We start from the raw sequence: 26,293 nt of genomic DNA, 5'->3' as shown, positions 1-26,293 counted from the left end.
TCTGTTGGCAAATGTATCCAGCAAGGTTGCTGGGTTGTGATACTGTAACCACCAGCGTGTTTGCCATAGTGGCTGCACTATTGTACTTTCCCACTACCAGCATCAAAGTGTTCATGTGTCTTGTCCTGTTGCCACTGTAATGAATATGAGTAGGAATGTTTGGTTTTTATTTCTCTTAAAGCATGCTCTTGTAACACTAATCATCAAATTCGTCTTATTTTTTGGATTTCTCTTCCGTACTCAAGGTCCCCAGGCTACTAAGTAACCCTGGGTAGTCTGGATCTCACTCTCTAGAACAGGCTGACCTCAAAATTGTGTCAATCCATCTGCCTCTGCTTCCTGGTGTAAATATTGTGGGCATGCACCATTACCACACCCTACACACCATTAAATTCTTTAAAAGGCTTTTTCTCTTTTCCCAACAAGTTTTTGTATGTTTGATATAATTGGTGTTAAGAATAGGGAGGTTCTTCATTTTGTATATTCAAAACTTTAAAAAACATATTTTTAAAGTCTGTTGGCTTTTTCCCCCCTATCCTCAACCCCAAACCTGGAAACTCATGACTTGTGGAACTGGCATTCAAACTCACATTTCTTTTGTTTGTTTGTTTTGTTTTTGAGACAGGCTTTCTCTGTGTGTAGTTAGTTTTGACTGTCCTGGAACTTAGTCAGTAGACCAGGCTGTCCTGGAACTCAAAGTGATTCTCCTTTGCCTCCTGAGTGCTGAGATTAAAAGTGTAAGCCACCACTGCCCGGCTCTTTTTGTTGTTGTTACTTGATGTGGGTGGTTTGCCTGTGTATATATGTCTCTACACCAAGTGACTGGTGCCAGAGGAGACCAGAAGGCATCAGATCCCCTGAAACTGCAATCAGATGGTTGTGAGCTATCATGTGAGTACTGGGAATTGAACCCTAGTCCTCTGCAGGAGCAGCATTCTTACCTGTTGAGCCATCTCTCCAGCCAGGCAACCCACACTCTTACTGAAGAGTAGGAGCTTGTTTGTTTACCTGGCTTGGACTGAAGCCTTGGAAATCACCCTGGAGGCTGACATCACATTTCCTCTCCAGCCATAGACTAGACAGTGGGCATATCTTCGAAAAGTGGTTCTGATTTCATGAAGTAATTGGGTCTACATGTCAACATGCTACTAAACTCAGCTTAGGATACCAGTGTGCCATTTATTTCCTTGCTTAAAAGATGCCCTTAGCAGTAGTGTGGTTCCCACATGACAAGAACCTCAGCAAATGGCTCTCCTGTTCTGTTTTTGCTTGCTAGCTGGATTTTAAAACCCTGCTGCTCTAATTCAGGCTTTCCCATTACTGAAAATTTGGGATCACATAATTTCATTCTTGTGAGGATTGCCCTACACATGATAATATGCTGACACTGTACATACAAGTGATGACAATCAGCATACATTATTAGATCCCCCTGCAAAAAAGCACCCTGGTAAGGACTCATGCCTTATTATTTTCACAGCGGTGGTGTTTTATGATGTGTGTCATCCTGGAACACATAATTCCTATTCTGCCTGTTCAGTTTCTTACATCTAACTTTTATAATTTAAAATATCTAATTTGCTATGCACTATGCCAAAAGCTTGATGTACATGTTACATTTAGTCATTTCAGCAACTCTAAGTGCGTAAGGGGATTACTGAAGGTTAGCATAGATGGTACTAACAGCAAGTTTCATTCAACAAGTGCTTGTACTCCATTTATCTTTATACCCTGGCCAGAAGCTCTTTGCATGGAAAATCCTATTGAGGCTTTTAGGAATAAAGCCAGATTTTTAAAATTGACCTCAGATTTTATGTACTCTACTGTTCTTCTGTTTATCTTCAGCACATCGAAATTTTCTTTTGTTGTCTGTCTATGTGCTGGTCAGTTGTACAAATCTACCATGTGTATAATAATTATAGACCTAATGGATGAAGTGATTTTTGTAGGCAATGTGACAGCTTTTACTGTTGTATAAAAATATGGGCTTTCTATGCCCATCTTAGCCCCTGAATAATGGCACGGAGACCTATTAATGTTATAAGAGCTTGAGGCACTATAGCTGGGCAAATACTGAGCTGTTCTAACCCACCTATACTGGCTTGGCCTACTTTTCAGCCACATAGCGTGTTGCCTGCCATCTCACCCTGGCTGCTCATTCTGCATCCGTGTCCTTAAGAAGACTCCTCTCTCTAGTTCCCACGTGAGACCTCCTGCCTGGGATTGGAAGTCCCAGCTTATTTCTCATGCCCACTATTGGCTGTTCAGCTCTTTATTAACCAATCTATGATAAGGCCAAAATCCAGACTGCAATAAGATCTCTGGGTACAGAAATCAGCATTTGAAAACGCAGTGTACAAAAACATTCTCTAACAGTTGTACAAAATTTTTGCCATTGACTAAAGTTTGTAAGTAGCTGTTTGCTATCCCTACTTCACAGTGGAAAAAATTTATACTTCTTATCTTTGTTATATTAGTGAAATCTTAGTACCATAGTTAATTCTCTTGTAAAGAATTGTTCTAGTGTATTTTATATGATAATGACTTTTGTTCCAGTTTACTTGGTTAATGTCCAAAAAAGAAATGATATACTTGATTCTAAATTACCTGCTACTAAAAATGTTAAGTGGAACTAAGTTTAGGTGTTTTGTTTGTTTGAGACAGGGTCTTATATGACCTTCACTGGTCTGGAACCCAGTGTCAGGCAGGCTGGGTTTGAGAGATCTTCCCCCTGAGTGCTGGGATTAAAAACATGTGCCACTAACAGGCCTATCCCCGAGTGAAACTCAGTTTTCAGTGTGACCTTTTGTCTGTTTGCTTAAAGTGAGCACATTTTTAACAATAGTGACCACAGAATTTTAACAATAATCATGGCCTTCTGGAAACATAGGGTTAAGTAGAACATTTTTTATTTTTCCACAAAGAAGAATTCTGTGATCAAGTACAGAATAATGTATCTTAATAAATTCGCTAACTCTGTCACAAAACTTATTTCCTCAGGAAAATGTTCCGCTGCTGCTCTCGATGTTCTGGCAAACGTTTATCGTGATGAGCTCTTGCCACACATTTTGCCACTTTTGAAAGAATTGCTTTTCCATCATGAATGGGTTGTTAAAGAATCAGGCATCTTGGTTTTAGGAGCAATTGCAGAAGGTAAGGCCAGCTTAAATTACGAAGCTCTTGATAGATTCTAACAAGGCTAGGTGCTATAAGAAATTGTTAACCAAAGAAGCTGAAACTTGGCCCTGAATTCATATACTACCTAACTCTGCTTGCAATGCCAGTGTGTATGTGGTAGACAAGACTATGATCCACACCAATTCAAAGAGATGACTGAATTCAGAAGCTTCTGCTAGTTACCATGCTCTCCTTATAAACAATCACGGTTTACTTCTGATCCCAGCCAGCTATGCCAGCCATATGATCTACGGGTGTTTTTGTTACAGTAAGTGAAACTGAAAGAAATCTAAGGGCTGTTGCTCAAGAAATAGCTTTATTCCTCAAGTAAATCTGGGAACTTGATAAGAGTGTCATCATAAACTATAAAGGATTTTTTTTTTGTCCTGTCTTCACTGTAAATATCTATCTCAAAACATTTTGTAGTTGCTTTTAAAACAATTTTTATAACAGAAAAGAGAATGTAATTTTAACCTCCTGTAAGATACCTAAGAACGATTAGTTCTGATTTGTTAACATTTTTTTTTTTTTTTGGTTTGTTTGATTTTTTTGTTTGTTTTAAGACAGGGTTTCTCTGTGTGGCCTTGTCTGTCCTGTACTTTCTTTGTAGACTAGGCTGAGCTTGAACTCACAGCTGTCCTCCCTCTGCCTCCCAGAGTGCTGGGATTGAAGGCATGCACCACCAAGCCTGTCTCTGATTTGTTATTTTAAAATAATTTGGTATCAAGTTTTCTGTTCCTAGCACTGGAAATGTTTTTTATATACTAAATGTTTTTATGTATGCTTGTGTTGGTTCTATACATGGTTGGGTTTAACACCTTTTGAAAGATTGCTGTTCTTTCCTAGGTTGCATGCAGGGCATGATTCCATACCTGCCAGAGCTCATTCCTCACCTTATTCAGTGCCTCTCTGATAAAAAGGCTCTTGTGCGTTCTATCACCTGCTGGACTCTTAGCCGCTATGCACACTGGGTAGTCAGCCAACCACCAGATACATACCTGAAGCCATTAATGACAGAATTGCTGAAGCGTATCCTGGATAGCAACAAGAGAGTACAAGAAGCCGCTTGCAGGTGGGACAGGTTCATGACAGTGTCTGTTGTGAAAGTGAGAGCCTGGTTTTGAACCAGTAGTGGAATGTTACGGTTATGATGGGAAATTTAGTTTTGATTGGTTAAGTTATAATAGGACTGATTTGTAGCTCTGGGGTGTTTTCACATTACCATACTTTACGTTTGGCAAGGGAATAGTTTATGTAATGGTTTTGTTAGACAAAATGTGACTTTTAGCCAGAAGTATAAGCCTTTGCTTTCCTCCTCGTTCTGTCAACTAAAGTATTACAAAAGAATAACCAAATTGTGGATACTTCTTCAGTCTGCCGTTCCATTGCCATCACTTAAAGATAGAATGTCCTGCTGACTTTTGATGCACCCACTGTGGTGCTGTGTGCTTGATGACTGTGTCCCAGTAGCTGTGCTGTGGGATTTGGGGGCACTCTTCTCACATCAAAAATTACATGGTTTTATTACTACTACTTTCTGTTTCCTCAAGCAAGGGGGCCTGCCATTACATTTATAATTCTTTAAATTACTTTTATCATTGACCTGTTTGTGGTTTAGGAGTCAAATACCAGATACTCATACATGCCAGGCAAGTGCTCGGCCATCTAGCTGCCCTCCCAGCTCACCATTGACTTCGTATTCCTGGACTTCCCTCGTAGGCTAGGCTGGCTTAGCACATGCCTTCCCAGTTATGGAATTAGAATCAGTCACTAATGCACCTGGTTTTTGTTTTAAACTCTGTGATCTAGAGTTTACACTTCAGATTGCTGCATTCCCAGCGAGTCCATAAATAGTAAGCATCAAATAAACTTGTTGAGTAAATACAAGGGCCAGAGCCTTAATAGCTTTAGGTCTCACCACTGTATCGCATTAAGAAAGGAAGAGCCAGGTAGTGAGGTTACACACTTTTGCAAATGGGTCTCTTGAGTTCAGGGCCAGCCTGGTCTATGGAGCAAGTTCCAGGAGAGCCAGGGCTATACATAAAAATCCTGTTTTAAAAAAAAAAAAAGAAAGAAGGAAGGAAAAGCGGGCCAGGATGTGATTCCATTTGTAGAGAGTATAAAACAAAAACCAGGTGCATTAGTGGCTGTTTGTAATTCCACAACTGGGAAGGCATGTGCCAAGCCAGCCTACCAGTCCAGGAATACGCAGTCAATGGTGAGCTGGGAGGGCAGCTAGATGGCCGAGCACTTGCCTGGCATGTATGAGTATCTGGTATTTGACTCCTAAACCACAAATGGGTCACTGTAATATGTATAAAGTCTTGGCTTTCATCCTCAGAATCATGTGAACTAGACATGGTGACATATGCCTGTCATGTCAAGACTCAAGGTGAGGATCAGCCCAGGTCATTCTGGGCTTCCTAGCACATTTGAGGCTAGTCTAGACTACCAGTTGTGACCTAACGTCTTTCTCTTTCTCCGAGTTCAAGGCCAGACTGGCTACAAAGTGTAAGTGTGTTCCTGGCCAACCAGAGCTACATAATGAGACACTGTCTTCAAGTTTTTAAAAAGGGTGAGGGCACACTGGAGAGATGGCTCAGCGCTGAACAACGCTAAACTACTTTTGTAGAGGGCCTGGGTTCAATTCTCACCATCATCTGCAACTCCATTTTAGGAAATTAGATGTTTGTTATAGCCTTTGAGGGCTCCTGCACGCATGTGGTGCCACATACACAGACTCAGGCAAAAAATAAATAATTTTTAAGAGAAATGAAAAATATTTCAAACCAAAGTAAGCATATTGAATGAGGCATTGAGAGGTACGCATGATGTGAAGTCTAATCTTCTGTGAACAGGAAACTTCATTTCCTCTGTGTTTCTTTTCATTCTAGTGCCTTCGCTACTTTAGAAGAGGAGGCTTGTACAGAGCTCGTCCCGTACCTTGCTTACATACTCGATACCCTCGTCTTCGCCTTCAGTAAATACCAGCATAAGAACCTGCTCATTCTGTACGATGCCATAGGGACACTAGCAGATTCAGTGGGACATCATTTAAACAAGCCAGTAAGGACCTGAGAATGGCTGCTCTGGGGACATTAGAACAAGCTGCAGCAAGTACATAGTGTATATTTCAAAGTAAAAAGATTGATAAGTGTGAACAGTTAGGTTTTGTGCCTTTGAGAATTATGAAAGGTCTGCTGTTGAAATAAGCTTATGGTTAGTGTGGAAACTAGTAAATGCACTTTAAAGTGCAGGGAGGAAAGGGGATAAAAAAGATTTTATACTCTGGATTTCCACATTTACTTAGTTCCACATAAGCACCATTTTATTAACACTGGCTTCAAAGCTTCTCCATCTTGACACCACTTTCTCTTCAGCATGTACCAGGCATTCTGAGTCTACTGTGTAAAAAGTTAAGAGTAGGAATGATAGATAGAGAATGATAACGAGCAGTGCAGTCAGTGTCTTGCCTGTGGTGGTGTGGCATATGAAGTGGGGGTTTGAAGATAATTTTTTAAAAATTTTAACATAACTTAAATGTCTCTGCTAAAACAATTTGATAAGATGTGGTCACTGTAGGAAGAGCCTTAATAAACTCACGTTTTGTTTTGTTTTTGTGTTTTGTTTTTTTTTTTAATTACACTCAAAATTGGAGCAAGTAGCTTTGGTTTGCTTTGGTGTTGGCTGGTTTGGTTAATTGAGGAGTAGGTAGTGATTTATTGCCTGTGTGTTTTGTTTAATTATTGTAAATGTATTGTAAGTCATTAATGTTATAGGCCACAGCCAGCCCTTCTCACTCCCAAAGTCACTTACGAATAAAACCTGTGATTTAACAAATTATGGATTATGCTGGGTTTGGTAACATAGACTTTTAATCCCAGCTCTTGGGAAGCAGAGGCAAGTGGATCTCTGACTTGGTGCCAGCTTTGACTACATAGTGAATTTCACGTCTGCCAGGCTGTATAGTGAGACTGTCTGAAAAATGAGGGGGGGAAAAGGGTGATGGGGAGAAAACCCAAGTAGTGGATTTTAATGGAATAAGGTACTTTTGATCAGGGTCATAGAAATTAAAAAGTAGAGATAAAGTAGAAAAACTTAAAAGTTTAAAAGAGAACTGTAAAGTGAAGAATGATTCTTAAAACACTTAAAAATTTAGCACAGTTGTTCCAAATGGGTTTTAGTTTTTATCGAATCAAATGTACTTGTTTGCAGATGATAGTGAAGCATTTTGTTTTCATTACTGTAAACAGGAATATATTCAGATGCTAATGCCTCCTCTGATCCAGAAATGGAACATGTTAAAGGATGAAGACAAAGATCTTTTCCCTTTACTTGAGGTATGCTAAGCTGTTGATGTGCGGTTATTCCATCACAGACATGTTCTAAACCAAAATGTGTATATGTGATAAAATGTCAACTAGGGGTGGCCGTCATGAGTCCCTCCTCCATCCATTTTAGAATATTGACCTGCTTGATCTTGTTCCATTGTGAGTTCATGAGTGAAATGGCCTGGTCATATCCAGAAGATAGCGTTTTAGGGCACTCTTCCTCCAGCTTCTCTGACCAAGGTTGGAGGCGTCAGTAATATCCTGCTCTTAAGTATAAACATTGAGAAGGTAGTTTTACAACACGTCCACCTAGCAAAACAGCTTCCCTCCAGTTGGTGGCCTCCAGGGCCAAGCACCCCTTGACTAAATTACAAAGTGGTTGTTTCCTCCAGGACGGTCATGCCACTGCTGTACCATAGGCTCAGTAGTCTGCTGGCAGACTTGAGTTCCTCACACCAGAATCTGTTCTCATGCTCGAGTGTATGCCGTGTTTGTATATAGCCTACAATATCCTGTGCATCTTCTTGATAATTCAAATCACATCTAGCTGACGTATACTACCTGATACAATAGAAGTTTACTTTTGTTCTGATTGACAAATTGACTATGACTGAGGTTGAAGAAGATAAACCCTCCACAGCAGCATCAGAACAGATGCATAAATGACTTTTTTGCTTAGTTTAAAGCGCTTATGTTCTCTATCATCTAAAAACTTAGTGTGTATCTTGATTCTTTCTAGTGCCTCTCATCTGTTGCCACAGCCTTGCAGTCTGGCTTCCTTCCATATTGTGAACCTGTGTATCAGCGTTGTGTAAACCTAGTACAGAAGACTCTAGCACAAGCCATGGTATGTTGTGTTTTTGTTTTTTGTTTGTTTTTTAATATTTTCTCCTTGCTGACCATCAAACTCTTTTTAGTGATACATGTAATGTGTACATGCTTCTTCAGTATGTAACAACAAAACTGTGTGTTTATCTTCAGCTGAACAATGCTCAACCAGAACAATATGAAGCTCCAGATAAAGATTTTATGATTGTGGCTCTTGACTTACTCAGTGGCCTGGCTGAAGGACTGGGAGGCAACATCGAACAGCTTGTAGCCCGAAGTAACATCCTAACACTAATGTATCAATGTATGCAGGTAAGACTTATAAGAGTGAGTGACTTGGAACCTGCTTCTTTGTGTTACAAGAAGTTAATTTCTTATTTCTTGTAGGATAAAATGCCTGAAGTTCGGCAGAGTTCTTTTGCGTTACTAGGTGATCTGACTAAAGCTTGCTTTCAGCATGTCAAGCCTTGTATAGGTATGAATGTTTTCTGCTTTGGGTGTTGGGTATCATACCTGTCCTAATTCTTTATTTTATTAAAAGCAAAGTGTACATTTTACTAAAACAGGCTGGATTGGAGAAATTATGTCATTTCCTTTAACATCATTGAACACTGTATCTGGGGATGTTTGAATAATACCAGTTTAGAGAATGTTGGGGGTTGTGATTTTTTTTTTTTGATTTTATTTTATATGCATTAATGTGAAGGTGTCAGATCTCTTGGAATTGGCAGTATAGACAGTTGTGAGCTGCCATGTGGGTGCTGGGAATTGAACCCAGGAAGAGCAGACAGTACTCTTAACCACTGAGCTATCTTTCCAGCTCCATGATTGTTTTATTTATGTAATATTAATTTATAACAACCCGGATAGCATTTTATTTGACAGTTCTTCTTACATAGCTCTGACTGGCCTAGAGTTTGCAGAGATAGACCTGCCTCTGCTTTCCAGGGCTGGAGGAAGGCGTAAGCCGCCACACCCAGTAGGAGTGTACTTCTGAGTCATTATCATTTCTGTGTTGAAAGTGATAGGAGCTATATATGGTATGTTACGTTTTTGGTATGAGAATCTGGTCATACAGATACGTAACAAACCTTTTTTTGTCAAGACACATTAAGCCATGTTTTTCATATGTTGCTACTATAGACACAAAGACAATGGGTATTTTTAAACCCAGAATTTCAAGACTTACCTCTAAATTTCTTTCTTGTAATAGTTTTTCACTGCTCAAAGGATCTAAGGTTTTGTCGTGAGTTTACGGCTGTTTTGAGTGTACTGATCTACATCTGGGGTCACGCACTGTTTCTCAGTATTCACTGTAATTAGCACGTAGATTAGACACTTAGCCCCAGTTTGATCCCAGACTGCAGAGTGGATGTGTGGAGCTCTTAAAGGTTTTTTCTATTTCTGTTCATGTGTGTATGCCAGCGTGCATTCTGCGCACTGTATGTGTACACATATCCAGAGAGGCCAGAGCGCAATAGTTAAAAACCGTGTAAGCCACCTCATTTGGCTACTGGGAGCTGAATCTTAGTCCCCTGGGAGAGTAGCAAGTGCTTTTTAACTACTGTGAGCTATCTCTCTGGCCCTGGTTTTGTATATTTCAGAAGATATTTGGAGATTGGTTGTTCCTGTTTTTGGTAATGTTACCAAGCATGATGGTTATAAGGTAGATAATAGTTCTCCGCCTGGATCAGGTTTGCTCTCTAGGGAATGTTTACAGTATCTAGAAACATTTGGTTTAACATAGGTTAGTGTTCTGTTCTTCACAGGTGTAGATACATACATTCAGATAAAACACCCCAACACACATAAGATGAAAATAAATGTAATAGGGAGCTAATACCTTAGGCCTCGGGAACATTCAGTAGCCAGTTACCTCTTGCAATTTTAAGAAAAGTATTGTCAGCTCCTTTATAAATACTTCTTTGCATATTTTGTCAGTTTCAGATTTGATACCATAATGCTTGTTTTATGATGAAAAAGTAAGAAATCTGCTGTTGACAAGTTTACTACATAGCTTTATTTTATCACTTTGTTTTTGTTTTTATATTTCCTAGCTGATTTCATGCCAATATTGGGAACCAATCTAAATCCAGAGTTTATTTCAGTCTGCAACAATGCCACCTGGGCGATTGGGGAAATATCAATTCAAATGGGTAAGATTATTTTCCTTTGAACTGTATGCATTTATATTATTTTATCTTTTTCTGTTTTTTAAGATTCTGAGAATAGAGGGAGGAGGGGAGGAAGACTAACTTGTGTCACAGTTATAAGGGAAGCAGAATGTTTTGTAATAGTGTTTTGACACTGTTTTCTTCTTGTTCTCTCTTCCTATGATATGACCTAGGTATAGAGATGCAGCCTTATATTCCTATGGTGTTACACCAGCTTGTAGAGATCATTAACAGACCCAACACACCAAAGACGCTGTTAGAGAACACAGGTACCATATGACTGAAACGTTGTGGTGAAGGGAAAATGATTTACTTCTTAACTTCAAGTCAGGATGTGTAGAGAAAGCAAAGCAAAGCTAGCTTTAAAAATTCAGCTGCAATGTAGTACAATGTATTTGAACTCTTGATTATAGTGTCTTAGTTTAGCTATGTGCCATAGCCAGTTTACAGAAATATTGGAACAACAGTTTTCTATGAATTTCAAGCTTAGTACTCTAAAACGTGTTCTTGTTAAGATATAACAAAAATAAGAAATAACAAATAAAAATTCATATGAATTTTGTGTTTTAAATTTAGAAAGTAACTGCGAAAAGTAATGACTTCAAATATATATTTATATGAGGCCAAAAATAGATTCATTGGCCAAAACTGTCATGTATTTTGTATAGCATCCTAAAATCTTTTTAAATCGGGAACTTAAGTGCAGTTCCCGGTGGGGGTTTTATCCAGAGGCTTGTTTCTCTTCTGCATTTACAGAGAGCATGCTGGTGCTAAAGATGCCTTCCATACAATAGCACACATAGGGTGATAATGTCCTTTTCCTTCCACCTTTTCCAGCTGTTGCTAATTAATATTTAAGTTTCGTTTTTGTTCAGGCACATCTCTTTCTTTATATGTTTATAGTCAATGTGAGTTCTACCATTGTAACCAGATAAAGATTAAAATGAGGTTTTCTAAATATAAAAGTTCAGACATTTTAATTCAGTATTTTTAAATTACACAGTTTTTCCTCAAGTAACTAAAGTTTATAATGTTTATTGGTATGGAAGGAAATCTTGTAATTATGAAACGTATTGGGCTGATTATCTGTATGGGTACTGTTTAGTTTAAAGTAAATTAGACTTTCTTTTTCAAAAGTGTAACCATATGTGTTGAGGATGTTTTTGAAATCTTGGCAGATTTTTGTCTTCCTAGAATGCAGTACCTATATATGACATTCAGAATGGAGATACTTGGCTATTATAAAAATATTGTTGAACCTAAAGAAAAGTTTTTATTTATCTTTAAATGTGAATGCATAACTGCAAATAAATGTTGAGTGTAATGTATACTGAAGTTTCTTGTGGGATATCAGCTGGTGGATATCTTATACTTCCTTTAACAAATTGGCTTTATCAGATTGTACTCTTGGCATGATCAAACTTCAGTAATAATAAAATGGTTGATAATGCCGTACAAGTTGATGGGTTTGCCACAAGTGGCTACATAAATAATTGACTTCTTCATTCCTTACTCAAAAGAATGGGATTTAAACTATTAAAATCACCATACATATTTAGCAACTTAATTACCATATCCTCACTATTTCCTGAGGTCAATTCCTTAGTGTGTTGTATTTGCTTTTTTCCAACTAGTATATCCTACACTGAACTTTCTCAATGGACCATCATCTGCTTTCTCGCATGTTTCATTGGATTGTTCATACTTGCCTGTTTAATGAGAATGTTGCATAGTTTGTGTCTTTTGAACATAGGTTTTCTTTCTCTTGCTTCATATGAATCTGCTGAATTTTAGTATTATCTGTGTAGTTTGCTTCAAGTAATCCTTAAACATTTTTATTTACCCCCAAACCCACCCTTTTTTTATAAAAGGTTAACCTGTAAGTTTTTGAGAGAACACCATTAAAGCACCTCATGGTTTGTTTTCTGTCTGTATTTTTACCCGTTGTGTATAAGTGTATTTATATGTTTGCACCTTTGAATTGCAAGATGCAGTTCTGAGTTGCAGCTGTTTCAGCTCTTTGTACATTTCAGGAATTCCTGAATTTTAATGGAGAATGTTTGCCTACCTCAAAATTTTTTCTTAATCAAATAATGTACTATGCTCTTAACTATTTTGTGTAGCAAGGATTATTTTTTTCTATAGTCCATACCGCCTGTCATTACAGTGGACTATCTAAATTTCCTTTACTTGAATTTTATCTCATATATGGTTAGAAACTAGTGTGCTGTTACCTGAGTTATCAGAGATTTGTCAAAATGGAATTTGATAAACTGGAGCAGTTTTTCAGTCTTTGCCTTCAGTGGACACCATGATGCTTACTTGACTGACAAATGATTTTTTGATACAAACAACAAAGTCCCACTAGTTTGAGAAAAATTAACTTAAAAACTAGCAAATTTAAGTTAATATCCCTCGGTGATTTTTAAAGGTTTTAATTACTTACAAAAAGTTGAAAATTTGAATTAATACAGCTACAGAGATTGATGTTTAAATAAACTATTCACAAACAGTTGCTGGCGTTTTGAGTGGCTGTGAAAGAAGATACTGTAAATCCACTCACTCTAAACCCTCATCTTTTACCAGTACTTGGCACTTGATGGTTTTTGGTGTTCTCTCAATGTTTAGTTACTTTAATCCCTTTTGTTTTCCTTTTCCAAGAGTATGCCATGTATGTTGCTGCCCCTTCCATGAGGGGGTGGTAATAAGCAGCACTGGTGAGATCTTATGTTTATTATCATACACAGATTCTGTTGGTTTCTGTTTCTGAGTTATTTGTTGTTTTCTTTATTTTTCTCCTTCCCCCTCATTTGCTCATGTCTTGGTTGGCGTTTGGTGGTGTATAACCGTGATTGCGTTACCTTAGCAATAACAATTGGTCGTCTTGGTTACGTTTGTCCTCAAGAGGTGGCCCCCATGCTACAGCAGTTTATAAGACCCTGGTGTGTATTATTCAATCTTTTTTTTTAATTCATTTTTCTTCACTCTTTCTTTCTCTATCTCACTTTAGATATATTTTCAGTTGGTTACAAAAATCACAGTCCTTAATCATTGCCAACCATGTGACTAATCTTGTCCTATCAGGTTTGTGAGGTTTTCAGTAGCATCGTCATGTACATTTATTTTATGTTGTGGCTAACGACTAACTGATGCATGGGATAAGATTGTCACATGCTTGCTGTGTTTAAAAGCTTGATTATACATAAAAGCATTTAAATATCCACCAGAAAAATTAAGATGCATGCAAATTTTTATAAATTTAGGTTCTTGCATTACATTTCTTTTTTAGAATTAATTTGGAAACGTGGATTGCATTAAATACATGTTTAAATTTGTTATGTATAAAATCTTATTTGCTTGTTAATGTCAGAGTTAAACATCTACACCATAAGTGTACAGTAATAGTTTATATTGTGACAGTATAGCCTGTGTTCTGCTTCTTTCAATTGATAATCTTTCAACTGAAATCATTTTTAGTAGTGTTTAATGGAATACAAGTTAGAAAAGAATTTTTAAAATTAATTTGCTAATATACTCTGGCTCAGGCTAATTAATAGTTTAAGTAAGAAAGAGCAGTTGTCTATTTTTATAGATTCAGTATATTAAGACAATGTGAATTTCACTGTTAACACTTGAAGATGAGATGGGTCAGACTACAGAAATATGAGAAACAAAGTCAAGCTTTCTAAAAATGTAGTATAACCATTATCTCTATTGTGGTGCCTATTCCATTAAATACTGTCTATTAGCAATGTGTTGAATCTGCTTTTTACTTTAAATACTAAACTCAGTTCTGTAATTCAATAGGTGTACCTCTCTGAGAAACATAAGAGACAATGAAGAAAAAGATTCAGCATTCCGTGGGATTTGTACCATGATCAGTGTGAATCCCAGTGGCGTAATCCAAGTAAGGTGTTCACAGGACTTTGTTTTCCGTGTTCCGTGTACACGCACACATGGGAAGGTCAGGGGACATCCTATAGTTCCCACCTTCTGACAAGGGGTTTCTAGGGACTGCTGGCTGGCTGGCTGAGGTCTTAATTTCTCAAGTCTTACTTCATTAAGTAAGATAGTAATAGCAGATTGGGAGAGGAAAGTTATGTTGATGTCTTCTGCTGGTTCAGGCCTTCCACTTACATTTAGACCCCATTTATTTATTTTGTACATGCTTTCTATCCATGCATATCACTTTACTGAGTTTGAACTTAAAAATCTCAAATAAAATAGAATATTGAGTTATTCCTTGGAATTGTTTTAAAAGCTTATCTATTCATTCTATATTTTATTTCCTAAATGCATATTGTCTTTAAACATTTTTATAATTATAGTATAGTTACTATTTTTAATGTGTATGAATGTTTTGCCTGCATTTATGTCTGTGTACCTTGTTTGTGCCTGCTATCCTTATAGGTCACAAGTGGGCGTCAGATCCTCTGGAACTAGAGTTACATCTGGTTCTGAGCTGCCATTGGCTAGAATCAAGCCTAGGTCCTCTGGGAGAGCAGCCAGTGCTCTCTTAAGTGCTGAGCCGTCTCTTTAGCCTCTCTAGACAGTTAATTATTTAGTGCCAGGTTTTATATATGGCAGTTTGATCAATCATTCCAACTGCCAGTTTGCCAGCTATAAACACAGAAGAAACCATTGAATTCTACACTACATGCTCAAAATACAAAGCATCTGTATGGAACCCTAAATTAAATACTCAGCATTCATTTGTTTGGTTGATTGGTTGGGGTTTTGGTTAATTAAAGAGCAACTATGTTCTTACTTAACCCTAAGCCATCTCTCAAGACTCTGGTTGGCTCCTTTGATATAGGTCTCACTAGGAGTGGTCTGTGGTGCTGAGATCTGAATTGAGGTCCTTTGCAAAGGTGGCTAGTGCTCACAGCTGCTGGGCCATCTCTAGCCCTGCATTTAAAGTCTTACCATCGGGACATGAGGAGAGAGCTTCATACAGAGGGCAGTTTTTGTTGTTAAGATCTCAAGATGGTTTTTACATTTAGTCCCCTTCCTTGGTTTCAGACTAGTCACATGTAGTTTAAATTGGGGTGATTTCAGGTTGTTTACATCCAGTCAGAACTCTGTTATTATTGACTTTGTCTGGTACTTTAGAGCATTTCTAATGTTAAATATTTTCCAGACTTTGTTTGCTTTTGCATTTCTTCCGTCTTTTTGTAGTGTGGAATACAGTAGAGCAGTAAGTTCTGATGTCATATAAATTAGACAGACTCTGAAGATTGCTTATGTTTTACTGAATGTTGTAAATATAGTAGCAACCTAAAGTGCCTCTTTGTTGTTACAGGATTTTATATTTTTTTGTGATGCTGTTGCATCGTGGATTAACCCAAAAGATGATCTCAGAGACATGTTCTGTAAGGTAAGCATTTATGATTGTTATATCCGAGGTGAAACACTTGAGTTCCTCTTTATTTAAACTCAGCTTCCTCAGAGTGGTATTGAGTGATTTTGTGACCTAAATTCTTAGCAAAGAACCTGGCCTGATGGAATTGACTCTTGGCAGTATTTTCCCAATTAATAATACTAATTCATGTTGTTACTATTGCAATTGTAAACAATGGCTTGAAGTTCTCAAGATGAATTTGGAATGCCAGTGGAAAATACAAGTGCCCTTCTGAAGAATTGACTTACATTCCTGTTTTGTTAGTACTCCCTTCTGAGTTGTTATTTCTGAACTCAGCTGTACCAGTAAGAACTGCAATGCTATTACTTACTTGAGTTATGTAATATTGAAAATAGTGACTAATAACCATCAGGATCCCAAAACTTGTTTGTTTCTAACTTGAAATAACCAATGTTTTTTTTTTTTTTTTTTTTTTTTTTTTTAAATAGATAGGTTTTGTGCTTATATGGTTTGACTATTTTGCTTTCTCAGTTTGATACCACATTTCTTAAGTACATCATGTTGCTAAGGACATTTCCCAGATTTTAAATTAAAAGTATGAAGGAAGTTTTGGTCAAGTTATAGGGTGTCGAGAACTTACTTAACAAAGTTTGAGAATTAATACTTAGAAATTAATGTCCATAATGTTTGATTTCTAAAGCTGTATAGATCTCAGTCTTTGTCTTTATTGATGAGTTAATAGTTTTTCACTTTTTGCAGATCCTTCATGGATTTAAAAACCAAGTTGGGGATGAAAATTGGAGGCGATTCTCTGACCAGTTTCCTCTTCCCTTAAAAGAGCGTCTTGCAGCTTTTTATGGTGTTTAACTTAGATCACTGAAGCTGCAGTCCCAAAATTAGGGGTAAGTTACAAGTTTTAGGAATTTTTAGAATAAAACACTATTACTACAGGTTCCCCTTCAAATCTTAGATAAATAGAAATCCTGATTGGTACACTACTGTGATTTCTATACATTATTTCATCCTTCGCCTTTCTCTTTTTTCCCCCTACAAGGGCAGTGTTCACAGTGACGGGGCAAAGGTGGCTCTGTTTTGAAGCCTTACTTTATAATCTTATCTGTGACAGGCCAGGAGGCTTTATGTTGTGACCTTTAAGGAAACAAATTTAGAGTTGAAACTGAATTCCGGAAATAGATGATGTTTAACATCCCATTGTTGAGCACCTAGTGTTCTCTCAGTTTTTCATGGAAGGGTCTGTCTTGGTTTGTGGAGGTAGAGGGCTAAGTGCTTTGGTTTTTCTCTGTCTTTTATAGTCTCTGTTCTCAACTTGGGATTAGCAGCTGTGTCTTTTAGATGCAGTGAGTTATGCTGAGGGTTGATCTGTGTGGGTCCTAGTAACAGGACTTGCACACAAGGCTGCCTCACTGTTTGGACCAGTACAGTGAGAGACCTGCCCAGATGCCTGGAAGCCGTAGGACACACTAAGTGTGTAGAAATGTGTACTGTACTAAATTGAAGTATCCTTTACTTTTTAGTTGCTTGCTTAATCTGAACTAGAAAGATTTTCTTATCAAAGTGATCTGATCTAGAAGGGAGTAAAAATAAATTTATAGCCTCAAGAGTTTGTAGGCCCTGTATGCACTTTTCCACTTTAGTTTTGAATCCTCAGCTTCAGCATTTTGAAAAGTGTTTGATTTACTCTCTTAAGTTATAAGAATGCAAAAGAGGGAAATTACTTTACTCTAAAGATTCAGCTTTGAACTAGTAGTCTTCAATAGTTTGTCTTTTGGTTTCATAACCAAGAAGCAGTTAACTAATGATCCTGCTTCTGGGATGAGGTAGGAAATAATGATTTCCTCATTAGATTTAAAAGTTAGTCAGAGCCTTTTATTCTTGCTTCTTCCATGCAGAAGCAGGAAGAAAGGGTTTGGTTGTACTTCACTGGTGGATTAATTAACTCCTGTGAATCCATATGAACATTTACAAGCATCCAAAGTTTGACGTGAGTGGTTAATAGTGTTTTTGTAAAAGGACCACTGTCAGACATTGCTTTAACTAACTCAGTAAACTCACTTGATTTCTTGGGTCTATCTTAACGCTAAATTGTATTAACAATTTAAAAAGTTCACATTAGCCAGGCACAGGGGCTCACACCTGTAATCCCAGCACTCTGATAGGCAGAGGCAGGCGGATCGCTGTGAGCTGGAGGCAAGCCCAGGACAGCCAAGGCTGCACAGAGAAATCCTGTCTCAAAAAACCAAAAAATAAAAATGAATAAAATAAATTAAAGGTTCACATCAGCAACATGAAATCACCTGAAAATATAGGAAATAACCAAATGAAATAGAGTTGGAAGGATAATTAAGAACATCAAGAACATAGCTGTTAAATTTTATTTTTGGACATTACCAAAATTAGAGTTTTTTTTCTTTAAACATTTGATGTTTGTTTAATCTTGTATAAGGAAAATGACTAAGAGAGTAAAGTAACATTGGGAAATGTTTGGTTTGCATTGTGGCCCACTCTGCTAACAGAGGTAAAGCTCAGTAACAGTATGCAAGGCAGGACTCATTATATGAGACACTGCACTGTATGTCCCCAGCGTCGGCTCACTTTTGTATCTGAGCTTAAGCAATTTGTCCAATTTCTTGCCTTTTTAATACCTAAATATAGAAATTTTTTTGACTGGTGTTTTGCTCCATTGGCCCTGAAAGAGAGGCGGATATTAAAGATAAAATTGGTTTTTTGTTTTGTTTTGTTTTGTTTTTCAGGTTCGTCAGTCTTGGAGACTATATGGGAGCCTCTGCACCCAGGGAAAATGTTACCCTTTACAGGGGGGAAGGGTAAACCAGTAGGGAATACAGTACAGTCCCAACCCTACTGGGAGGGGCGGGAGGGAGGTGTTGCCGTCACTGTATTAAGTCGATGTTGGGAAATGTTTTAACATCTGGAGCCTTTGTGGGTGGAAATCTGTCTCCAATTACAACTCTGCACTGGATGTGAAGAAGCAAAGACTATTCAGTCTACTCACACAACAGTACTTTCTGGAATATTATGGGGAAATGTACCAAAACAAGAACCACATAAACAATGCGCGGGGATAAAGAGGAGGAAAATCCCGTGGTCCACAACAAAGGAAACTTAAGAGTGGGAAGCTACAACAGTAAGGAAGCTTTTTTCATTAAAGGTTTTTATATAAATTTTCCCACATTACGGGGGCCTTGTTTTGCATGCTGATAAAGAACTACATAAAACTAACAGTTAAAATCAGCTTGCCTCCCCTAGTAGAAGCAGGTTCTTGGAAGTTACAATTTAAGGTACCCCCAAAAAGTTGGAAATAAAACGAAACAAATTTGAACAATGAAGCACCCTGTGAGATGCCAACGAGTCACTCCTTTTACCTTTGTGGGCTGGGCAGGGAGGGAGGAATAATGGGATCGGGGTATCAAACTAAAGGTGACATCTAATTTTACATTAAAACGTTAGTGGATATAATTTCATGGTTGTACTTCTTAGATTTAATTTCTAGGCCAACACGTTATCTTAAGGTGCAGTTTAAGGTCAGGCATGCGCTCTGGCTCATAGTGATTGAAAGTGATGTAAATTAGTGGGACCGTAGCATGCTTGCATCACATAGAGTGCGGTTGGTATTCATTTACCTATGTTGCGCCAGTTTGGGTTGCAGTTTACCAATTCAATATAGCCCTGCATTTAAAATTCCTTTAAGATTGGTGGATTTTATTTTTATTAAGAATATAGATATATAAAGTACTGTAGTTTACAGCTAGGCCTTGAAATACCTTTTTAGGATCTGTTAGGAATAAGGTTGATATTGTATTGTGTGTAACCTGCACAATGTGGAAAGCTGATATACCTGTGCAAAATCTTTGCCTCTGTGCTGTCAGTGTGGTGTGCTTTCTGCATGGTTATATACTACTAGTGATTTTATCAAATTTCAAATTACATGGTAAAAGATCTGTAAAAGGCTGCATAAATGTTAGTTGGCACATAAACACAATTGTAGAAGTTGGAACATGATTGCTATATTTCAATGTTTATTCCCACTCAACATATTGCCTCTAAGCTTTCCTTTCCTTTGTTTTTTTTTTGTTGTTGTTGTTGTTTTGTTTGTTTTTTGTTGTTGTTCGAAGCATGATCTTAAAGATATGTTTAAGTTAATGGATGTAATGCAGGGTTCCTACACTGTATTGGCGCATGTTGGTGGCCCTTTGTGCCCTAAGTATATGCACATAGGGCATATACAAAGCTACAGAGTGAGAGTTGGTTTGGATCCTCTTCATTTCATTTGTTTGACTTTTCTGTTGTTTTTTTCTCTACTCACATGTATTTCTGTGAATAAATCCTTGTTAAGTTAACCCTTTACTTTTCCTTCCATGTGTATTTTCTTATATACTGTGAATGTGAAGACCCTAACTGGTACACTTGATCTTATGTCCATATGAAAGTGCAAATCTTTATTAATTTGGATTGCCTGAGCAGTGTGTATCCCATGATGATAAAGGAAAATGGAGAGATTTTTCTTTTTAGCTCTGCTGGTCAGAGATGAAGCCACACCTTTCCATTTTTCAATGCTGCATATTTAATCTGCAACAAAATGTTAAGCCATAACAACCTTTTTATATTTTAATTTGTCACCTTTGCATTGCAGAATAAATACCGAATAACCATTTTTATAAGCAGTTGCTCCTCTTTGCATGGTTCTGGTCTCTTAAAGTGTTGACTGATATGGCCATTGCACTGAAGTGTGAGCTGTGTGCGTGTGACTTATCCGTACAGTTTCAAAACATTTTACATGCATGGCAGCATGCAAACAGGTTTTTGTTGTATATGTTTGTTTTAACATGTTCTTTTACCTTTTATTTTGGCTTTGCAAATTTCAGTCTGTGGGGCCTGAAATAAAACTATACAGTGCCCAATCTTTTCTGTTTTCTTTTTCGAACTATATTCTAGGGTGTGTGGTATTTCACTTTTAAGTTCAGTTACCTCCCTGGGAGCTCAAAGTTTGCTTTTGAGTTGGAGCAGAATAGCTATTTTACCCTTAGGTTGCAGTATATAACCTGTAGTGCTTCTGATGCTTTGAAAAACTTAATATAGGAGATATTATAATAGTCTTACATAAGTAGTAAATAAAAATACAAAACAGCCAGATTCATCCCTTAATGTAATGAACCAAATACATAAAAACCTTCAGTAAAGTTCTCTGGGCCTGTGGTAAATAATTCTCTATTAAGTAAAAGCAGTATTGTCACCTGTCTGATTAAGAATATATTTCCAATTTGGCAGTTATGCAGCACAAAACAATATTTGGTTTTGTAGTAAGTTAGTTTGTTTCTTAATTTAATAACTTTATAATAGAAAATTAAGTAAATATGACTGACCAGCTAAGATTAGGATGATCTTCTTTTCTAATGTAGTTTTTCCTCTTGAGACTATTGTTTCTTAATTTATGTTATATTTCAGACAACATAGTATAGCACAGGAATTTGCAGAAGCCATTTACATTTCTTGAGGTAAGCGCTGAGTTAGCATTTATTGTTTTGATAAAACATAACACATCATGGGATATATATATATAAAGCAACTTAATTCTTGTGGTGCAGTCTTGATAGTTTTGAATGTTGACTGAATGTGAGGTTGTAAGTTTGTCATTGTTACATTCCAGTGTTTCTGCTTAAAGCACGGCTTACTTCATCTGCTCCTTACACACTAAAATGCTGTTAGTGTGCTCAACTACAGAGATAGCCGCTGCTGAGTGATGTAGATTTTCTACTTGAATATTTTTATGTTGTAGGAACCTCAGGAGGTCAGTGTTTACTGTTTTATATATGCCTTCTTTTTCCTGTTTGAGCTTCTCTCTCTGAAGGATTCTAACAGAACAAAAGCTGCTGATCAACCTAAGTTGGAAACAGAAAGTGTGTCTAGTGTAATTTAAATGCGTACTTGGCAGTTCCATGTTACAGCCCATTAGCAAGCGAACTTAGTGCCACAGGTGTTCATTTATTCAGGAAATGGTTTTGCTTTTTGTATCGTCTGATCTCTTAATGACTTCATACTGTGTAAGAAAAATCACTTTTGTATTGTTTGTTGGTTATTTCCAAAATAATCGACGTGTAAATATCCTTAGAGCCAGCTCTGATGCTTTACAGTACTGCTACTTGAGTTTGTTATGCAACTTAGACTTCAGATCCCAACACTCAGCCAAGCCATTACATCTTAGCAAGACAAGTAGCATACAGTTTGTAATTAACATTGACAAACACTGTGATTTTTTTGGTTAAGACTTTTTCATTGATCTGAATTGCTTAAATTGCATATATTGTAAAATAGAGTCAGATGTATATTTTAAAATAATTTCAGCTGACTTTCTCCTAACTGCTTTGTCTACTCAGTTATGAAATATTCAGATACAAGTTTTATCTCAGGTGAATATCCTTGTATCATTTTGCTTTGGTGACATATTTATAAAGAAAGATCATCATACTTAATAGCCTTTGGAGGTTTGTGAGGTATTTTTTGTTTGTTTTGTTTTAATGTATTTTACTGATTATCTTCCCAGTTAGTCTGATGTTTTTCCCCTCCACTTGTTCTATCAGACTGGAGAGATATAAAAAGCTCTCCTCACATTTGGTATGGAGATTTAACTGAAAATGAGTTGAGTTTGGTCCTCCCCTTTTCTAAACCCTCAAAATATGAAAGTGGAACCTTTTACCCTACATAAAACTCTGCATAGTTGAGGTGCCAGAAATAAATTACGTATTAAACTCTTGTCTCAATTTAACACCTTTGTAGTGAAGAAATTTATTTGCTTCATATAGTTAATTATATTCATATTGAATGTATTAACAGATACCAGTGCAAAAACATTCTTCCCAAGAGAAGAGTGTGTCATGCATAGCTACAGCCCTAAGTCCTTTCTCTGTTAGTACTTCAGGTACACACAGCTTTGCTTATGGTGTTACTTTTGCAAATATTACAAGGCGGGGGACACTAATTGTTGCTGCTAGTACTGTTTAATACGGTGGGCATTGGCATCTATAAGAGAACTAGGGTCTGTGCTAACACCCTGGGATAGTTGAGATGGGAAGATGAGCAGTAGTGGCCTGTGTCGGTAACAGTGTTACCTAGTATCCGTGCAGTGCAGTAGCATTGAATATCAACTAGTGCACTTCATACTGTATTGAATATGGCAGTGCTTCTAAGCCTCTTTAACGTTAACTTTCACATGAAAGTTATTTCTCTTACCTGTATGCTTTCTGGGTAACTGGGAACTAACGCCAGGCTTGATAGAGATCTTCTCCCTGTTGGTATTATGTGTATGCCTAATTATTATACTTACACAGTTGTAAGGTATAAGCTTAATTACAGCACCTGTTTTTGTGGTTTGTATCCCAGAGTATATTGTGTTGAAATAAAAAGATGCATAGCAGCTGAATGTACGCATGACTTTGAGGGAAGTTAAAACTGGTTTTCTTTTCCCCACCTCTGTACATTAAAAACCAAGCCAAATCTATTTGCCAATGGTAGATCACTAATTACAAAGCCAGTAGCTTTCCTTTTAGTAAGAGTTTTTGTTTGCCATACATGACTTTTACTGTGGCTTGGTATATGCAGAATTATCTATTTCATAGGTCTAGTCATCTTGTTCAATGCCTGCTATAACATGGTTAGCCTGTAAGGCGGTGTTGTTTCCCTCCTAATGTCCACCTCAGAAAGGGGTTCCACTATATTTTCCTCATCTTTTTGTCACTGCTTTCCTATGTGGATATATAACCAAACTGAGCTTCATTGATTTTTTTATGAAGATAATAATTAGATAATACTATGTAATTAATTTTACTCAGTAGATTATCATCTTAAGAGATGCTTAACCGTGGTAAATCACTTCCTATTATGAAAGTTTGACACTTAGTATTCATGTTAACATTGGGTGCAATAACTTAGTAGTACTTGCTTAGTTATAAATAACTGGATCTTTCTGCTGACAACTTAGGTTGTATGAGTTATGCTTAAAAGCTTTAAATCTGATGTTTCCTGTACCTGCCACACTATGTTAGAATGTGTCCTTCAAACATATCCTCCTGCAACTTCTCAAACTGTACTAAATTGATATTTCTTGAAGTCTGACTCTGTGCTAACAGATCTTCATTTTAAATAGAATACGGTTTTAATTTTTGATAAGCTGCTGAATTTTAAAGAGAGTTTTTTGGGGCCACCAAATATTTTGGATCATGCAGAGAATATATATTGTACTGTAGTAATTTTGTATTTACATTTGTATGATGTGACATAATAGATGTGAATGTTAATCACTGCTTGACTATGTTAATAAAGTTGTTTAACTATAGTCGTTGCACTCTGATTTTTAATGGAAAGAAATTACATTATCTTTGTCCTCCTCCATTTTGTGTCCTAATAGGTTTGGTGGGTTTGGGAGGGGAGGGGTGTTTTGTGTCATGTTTCTATCTCTTGGTTTCTCTTAGCTTACACATAAGTGTCCTGTTGCTATCCAAGCGACTCTTTTTTTTTTTCTTCTTATTTATGTTATACAGTAAAAAGAAACCTTTGACTACATTTTAACTTAACTACTATTAGTGCTTTTCAACTCAAGCTGAGTAGGATGGAGTGAGTAACTGCTTTTTCAAAGGAAAGGAGTGAAGGTGAAGCTGTGACCATAGAGTTGATGATCGAGCAAGGCTGAGTGTGTGAGACTGTCCTGTTGAGGCTTTGTCCTTCAGAAAAGTAGGGCTTGTGAGATTAGAAATTAGCACTTGGAGTCGTTTCCTCTTCAGGTTGTAATCAACCAACGTGATTACATGTTGCCATTAAAATTAAGATATTGCTGCATTCCAGAGTGTGTGTATCCAGAGCTGTAAAGTGGTCTTTTTCACTCAAGATACAGAGCATTTTAGAACAAGAAAGGGCCTTTCATTGTAGCCCAGAAACTTAAGAAGTAAAGCTTGAGGGTTTTTGGTTTTTTTGTTTGTTTGTTTGTTTGTTTTGCTTTTGTTAAAAACATTTGTGGTAACACAGTTGTGTTGATGAGAGTGAATTGGAACTGAGATATTATGTTCCCTAAAACACCTTGGAGAGGGAATTTAAGTTTCCAGGGTGTGGGATTAAGTTGTAGGGGAAGTTTATTTAAATATGCCTGATCATTAGTTCAGGATTCTAATCTGCTTCCTAAAGTAATTGTTCCTGAAAATGAAATATTGGTATTTTAGTGAAACTAGTTTTATTCAGATGATTTTTTTTTCTCAGTTCTTATAGCAGCCATATTGTTTTTTTTTTTTCATTTGTTTGTTGTTTGGTTTTATTTTTGGCTTTTTGAGACAGGGTTTCTCTGTGTAACCTTGGCTATCCTGGACCTCACAGTGATCCGCCTGCCTCTGCCTCTGCTGGGATTACAGGCATGCACCACTGAACCTGGCTGGGTCTGTTCATTTCTAAACTGACATTTTTGTAATGAGTTCATAATCTGACATAAACAGTTTTACATTTTATGTGATTATTTAAGGGGTCATACAGGTCTTGGATTTTCTTTATTGTGAGGTGACAGTGGGAGATACTTACACTAACTGTCACTTGTGGTCCTTTTCTCTGAGTCTTGTTTTCATAAAACTGTAATGAGTTCCTGAAATGTCTCTTACTTATTACAGTTTGCAGGTGACAGTTTGGAAGTTTAATAAGACTTTTAATCCACTGGCAGTGATATGAAGAGTATTACATTGCCACCTTAAAAAGTTTGTCCCAAACACTCATGCTGTAAAGGTTACTGTGCCCAGTCAGTCTTTATATTGGTTTTTTAAGAAGTTCATTAAATGAGTAAGAAGTAAACAACTGCACTCAGGAGACAAAGGCAGGAGGATCTCGGTGAGTTCAAGGCCAGCCTGGTCTACATAGCAATTTTAATCAGTAATGTGTTGTTTCTGCATTGTTTGTAGGCAGGGTTATGTCCAGATGTGTCAGTTATTGAATGCACATAGATATAGCTACATAATACTTGATTTATTTTACAGTTCCTACAGCTGTCCTATTGTTGTTCACTCATGTATTACCCCTGAACTTCTGAGTGAAATATACTGATGTTTCAGCATGGATGCTGAAACACGGCATTCATTCCCAGTCATCTTTTTGGTGAAGTGGTTAGGCCAAAGAGTTTACAACAAGTTACTCTTCAGTTACGGTCCACAGAGCTTCATAAGCAGTGAGCTCCTTGTGTACTGTAAGTTGTAGTCTAGTGGCCTGGGTTTCTAACCTGCAGACGCGCAGGGTTAACAGCTTCCTGACTCATGTGTTGCAGACACTGCTTCTAGTCATAGTCTGTTGTAGACAGAAAGCATGTAAAATAGTGTGTCACATGATAGAGAGTGCTGGTATGAAGAGAACACGCGATGGAAGAT

General features: G+C 37.2%; 1 protein-coding gene across 1 annotated transcript in view; it reads left to right on the top strand.

Moving 5' to 3' along the window:
* The window catches only part of Tnpo1 (transportin 1), an 81,731-nt gene extending 61,483 nt beyond the window's left edge, over positions 1 to 20,248 (top strand). Inside the window, exons 13-26 of the mRNA XM_055598404.1 lie at positions 3,001 to 3,153; positions 4,024 to 4,249; positions 6,072 to 6,243; positions 7,431 to 7,517; positions 8,248 to 8,355; positions 8,490 to 8,648; positions 8,724 to 8,811; positions 10,394 to 10,492; positions 10,684 to 10,779; positions 13,377 to 13,452; positions 14,318 to 14,417; positions 15,813 to 15,887; positions 16,632 to 16,774; positions 18,644 to 20,248. Of these exons, the coding sequence (XP_055454379.1) occupies positions 3,001 to 3,153; positions 4,024 to 4,249; positions 6,072 to 6,243; positions 7,431 to 7,517; positions 8,248 to 8,355; positions 8,490 to 8,648; positions 8,724 to 8,811; positions 10,394 to 10,492; positions 10,684 to 10,779; positions 13,377 to 13,452; positions 14,318 to 14,417; positions 15,813 to 15,887; positions 16,632 to 16,739 (1,547 nt within the window). The 3' untranslated portion in view covers positions 16,740 to 16,774; positions 18,644 to 20,248. The remainder of the gene's footprint in view (positions 1 to 3,000; positions 3,154 to 4,023; positions 4,250 to 6,071; positions 6,244 to 7,430; positions 7,518 to 8,247; positions 8,356 to 8,489; positions 8,649 to 8,723; positions 8,812 to 10,393; positions 10,493 to 10,683; positions 10,780 to 13,376; positions 13,453 to 14,317; positions 14,418 to 15,812; positions 15,888 to 16,631; positions 16,775 to 18,643) is intronic.
* Positions 20,249 to 26,293: the final 6,045 nt, after the last annotated feature.

This window comes from Psammomys obesus, unplaced genomic scaffold (assembly GCF_907164565.1).
Source record: "Psammomys obesus unplaced genomic scaffold, mPsaObe1.curated_primary_1811, whole genome shotgun sequence".
Classification (NCBI taxonomy): Eukaryota; Metazoa; Chordata; class Mammalia; order Rodentia; family Muridae; genus Psammomys; species Psammomys obesus.
The sequence above is the reverse complement of the archived record's forward strand: the minus strand, read 5'-3'. Positions and strand labels throughout refer to the sequence as shown.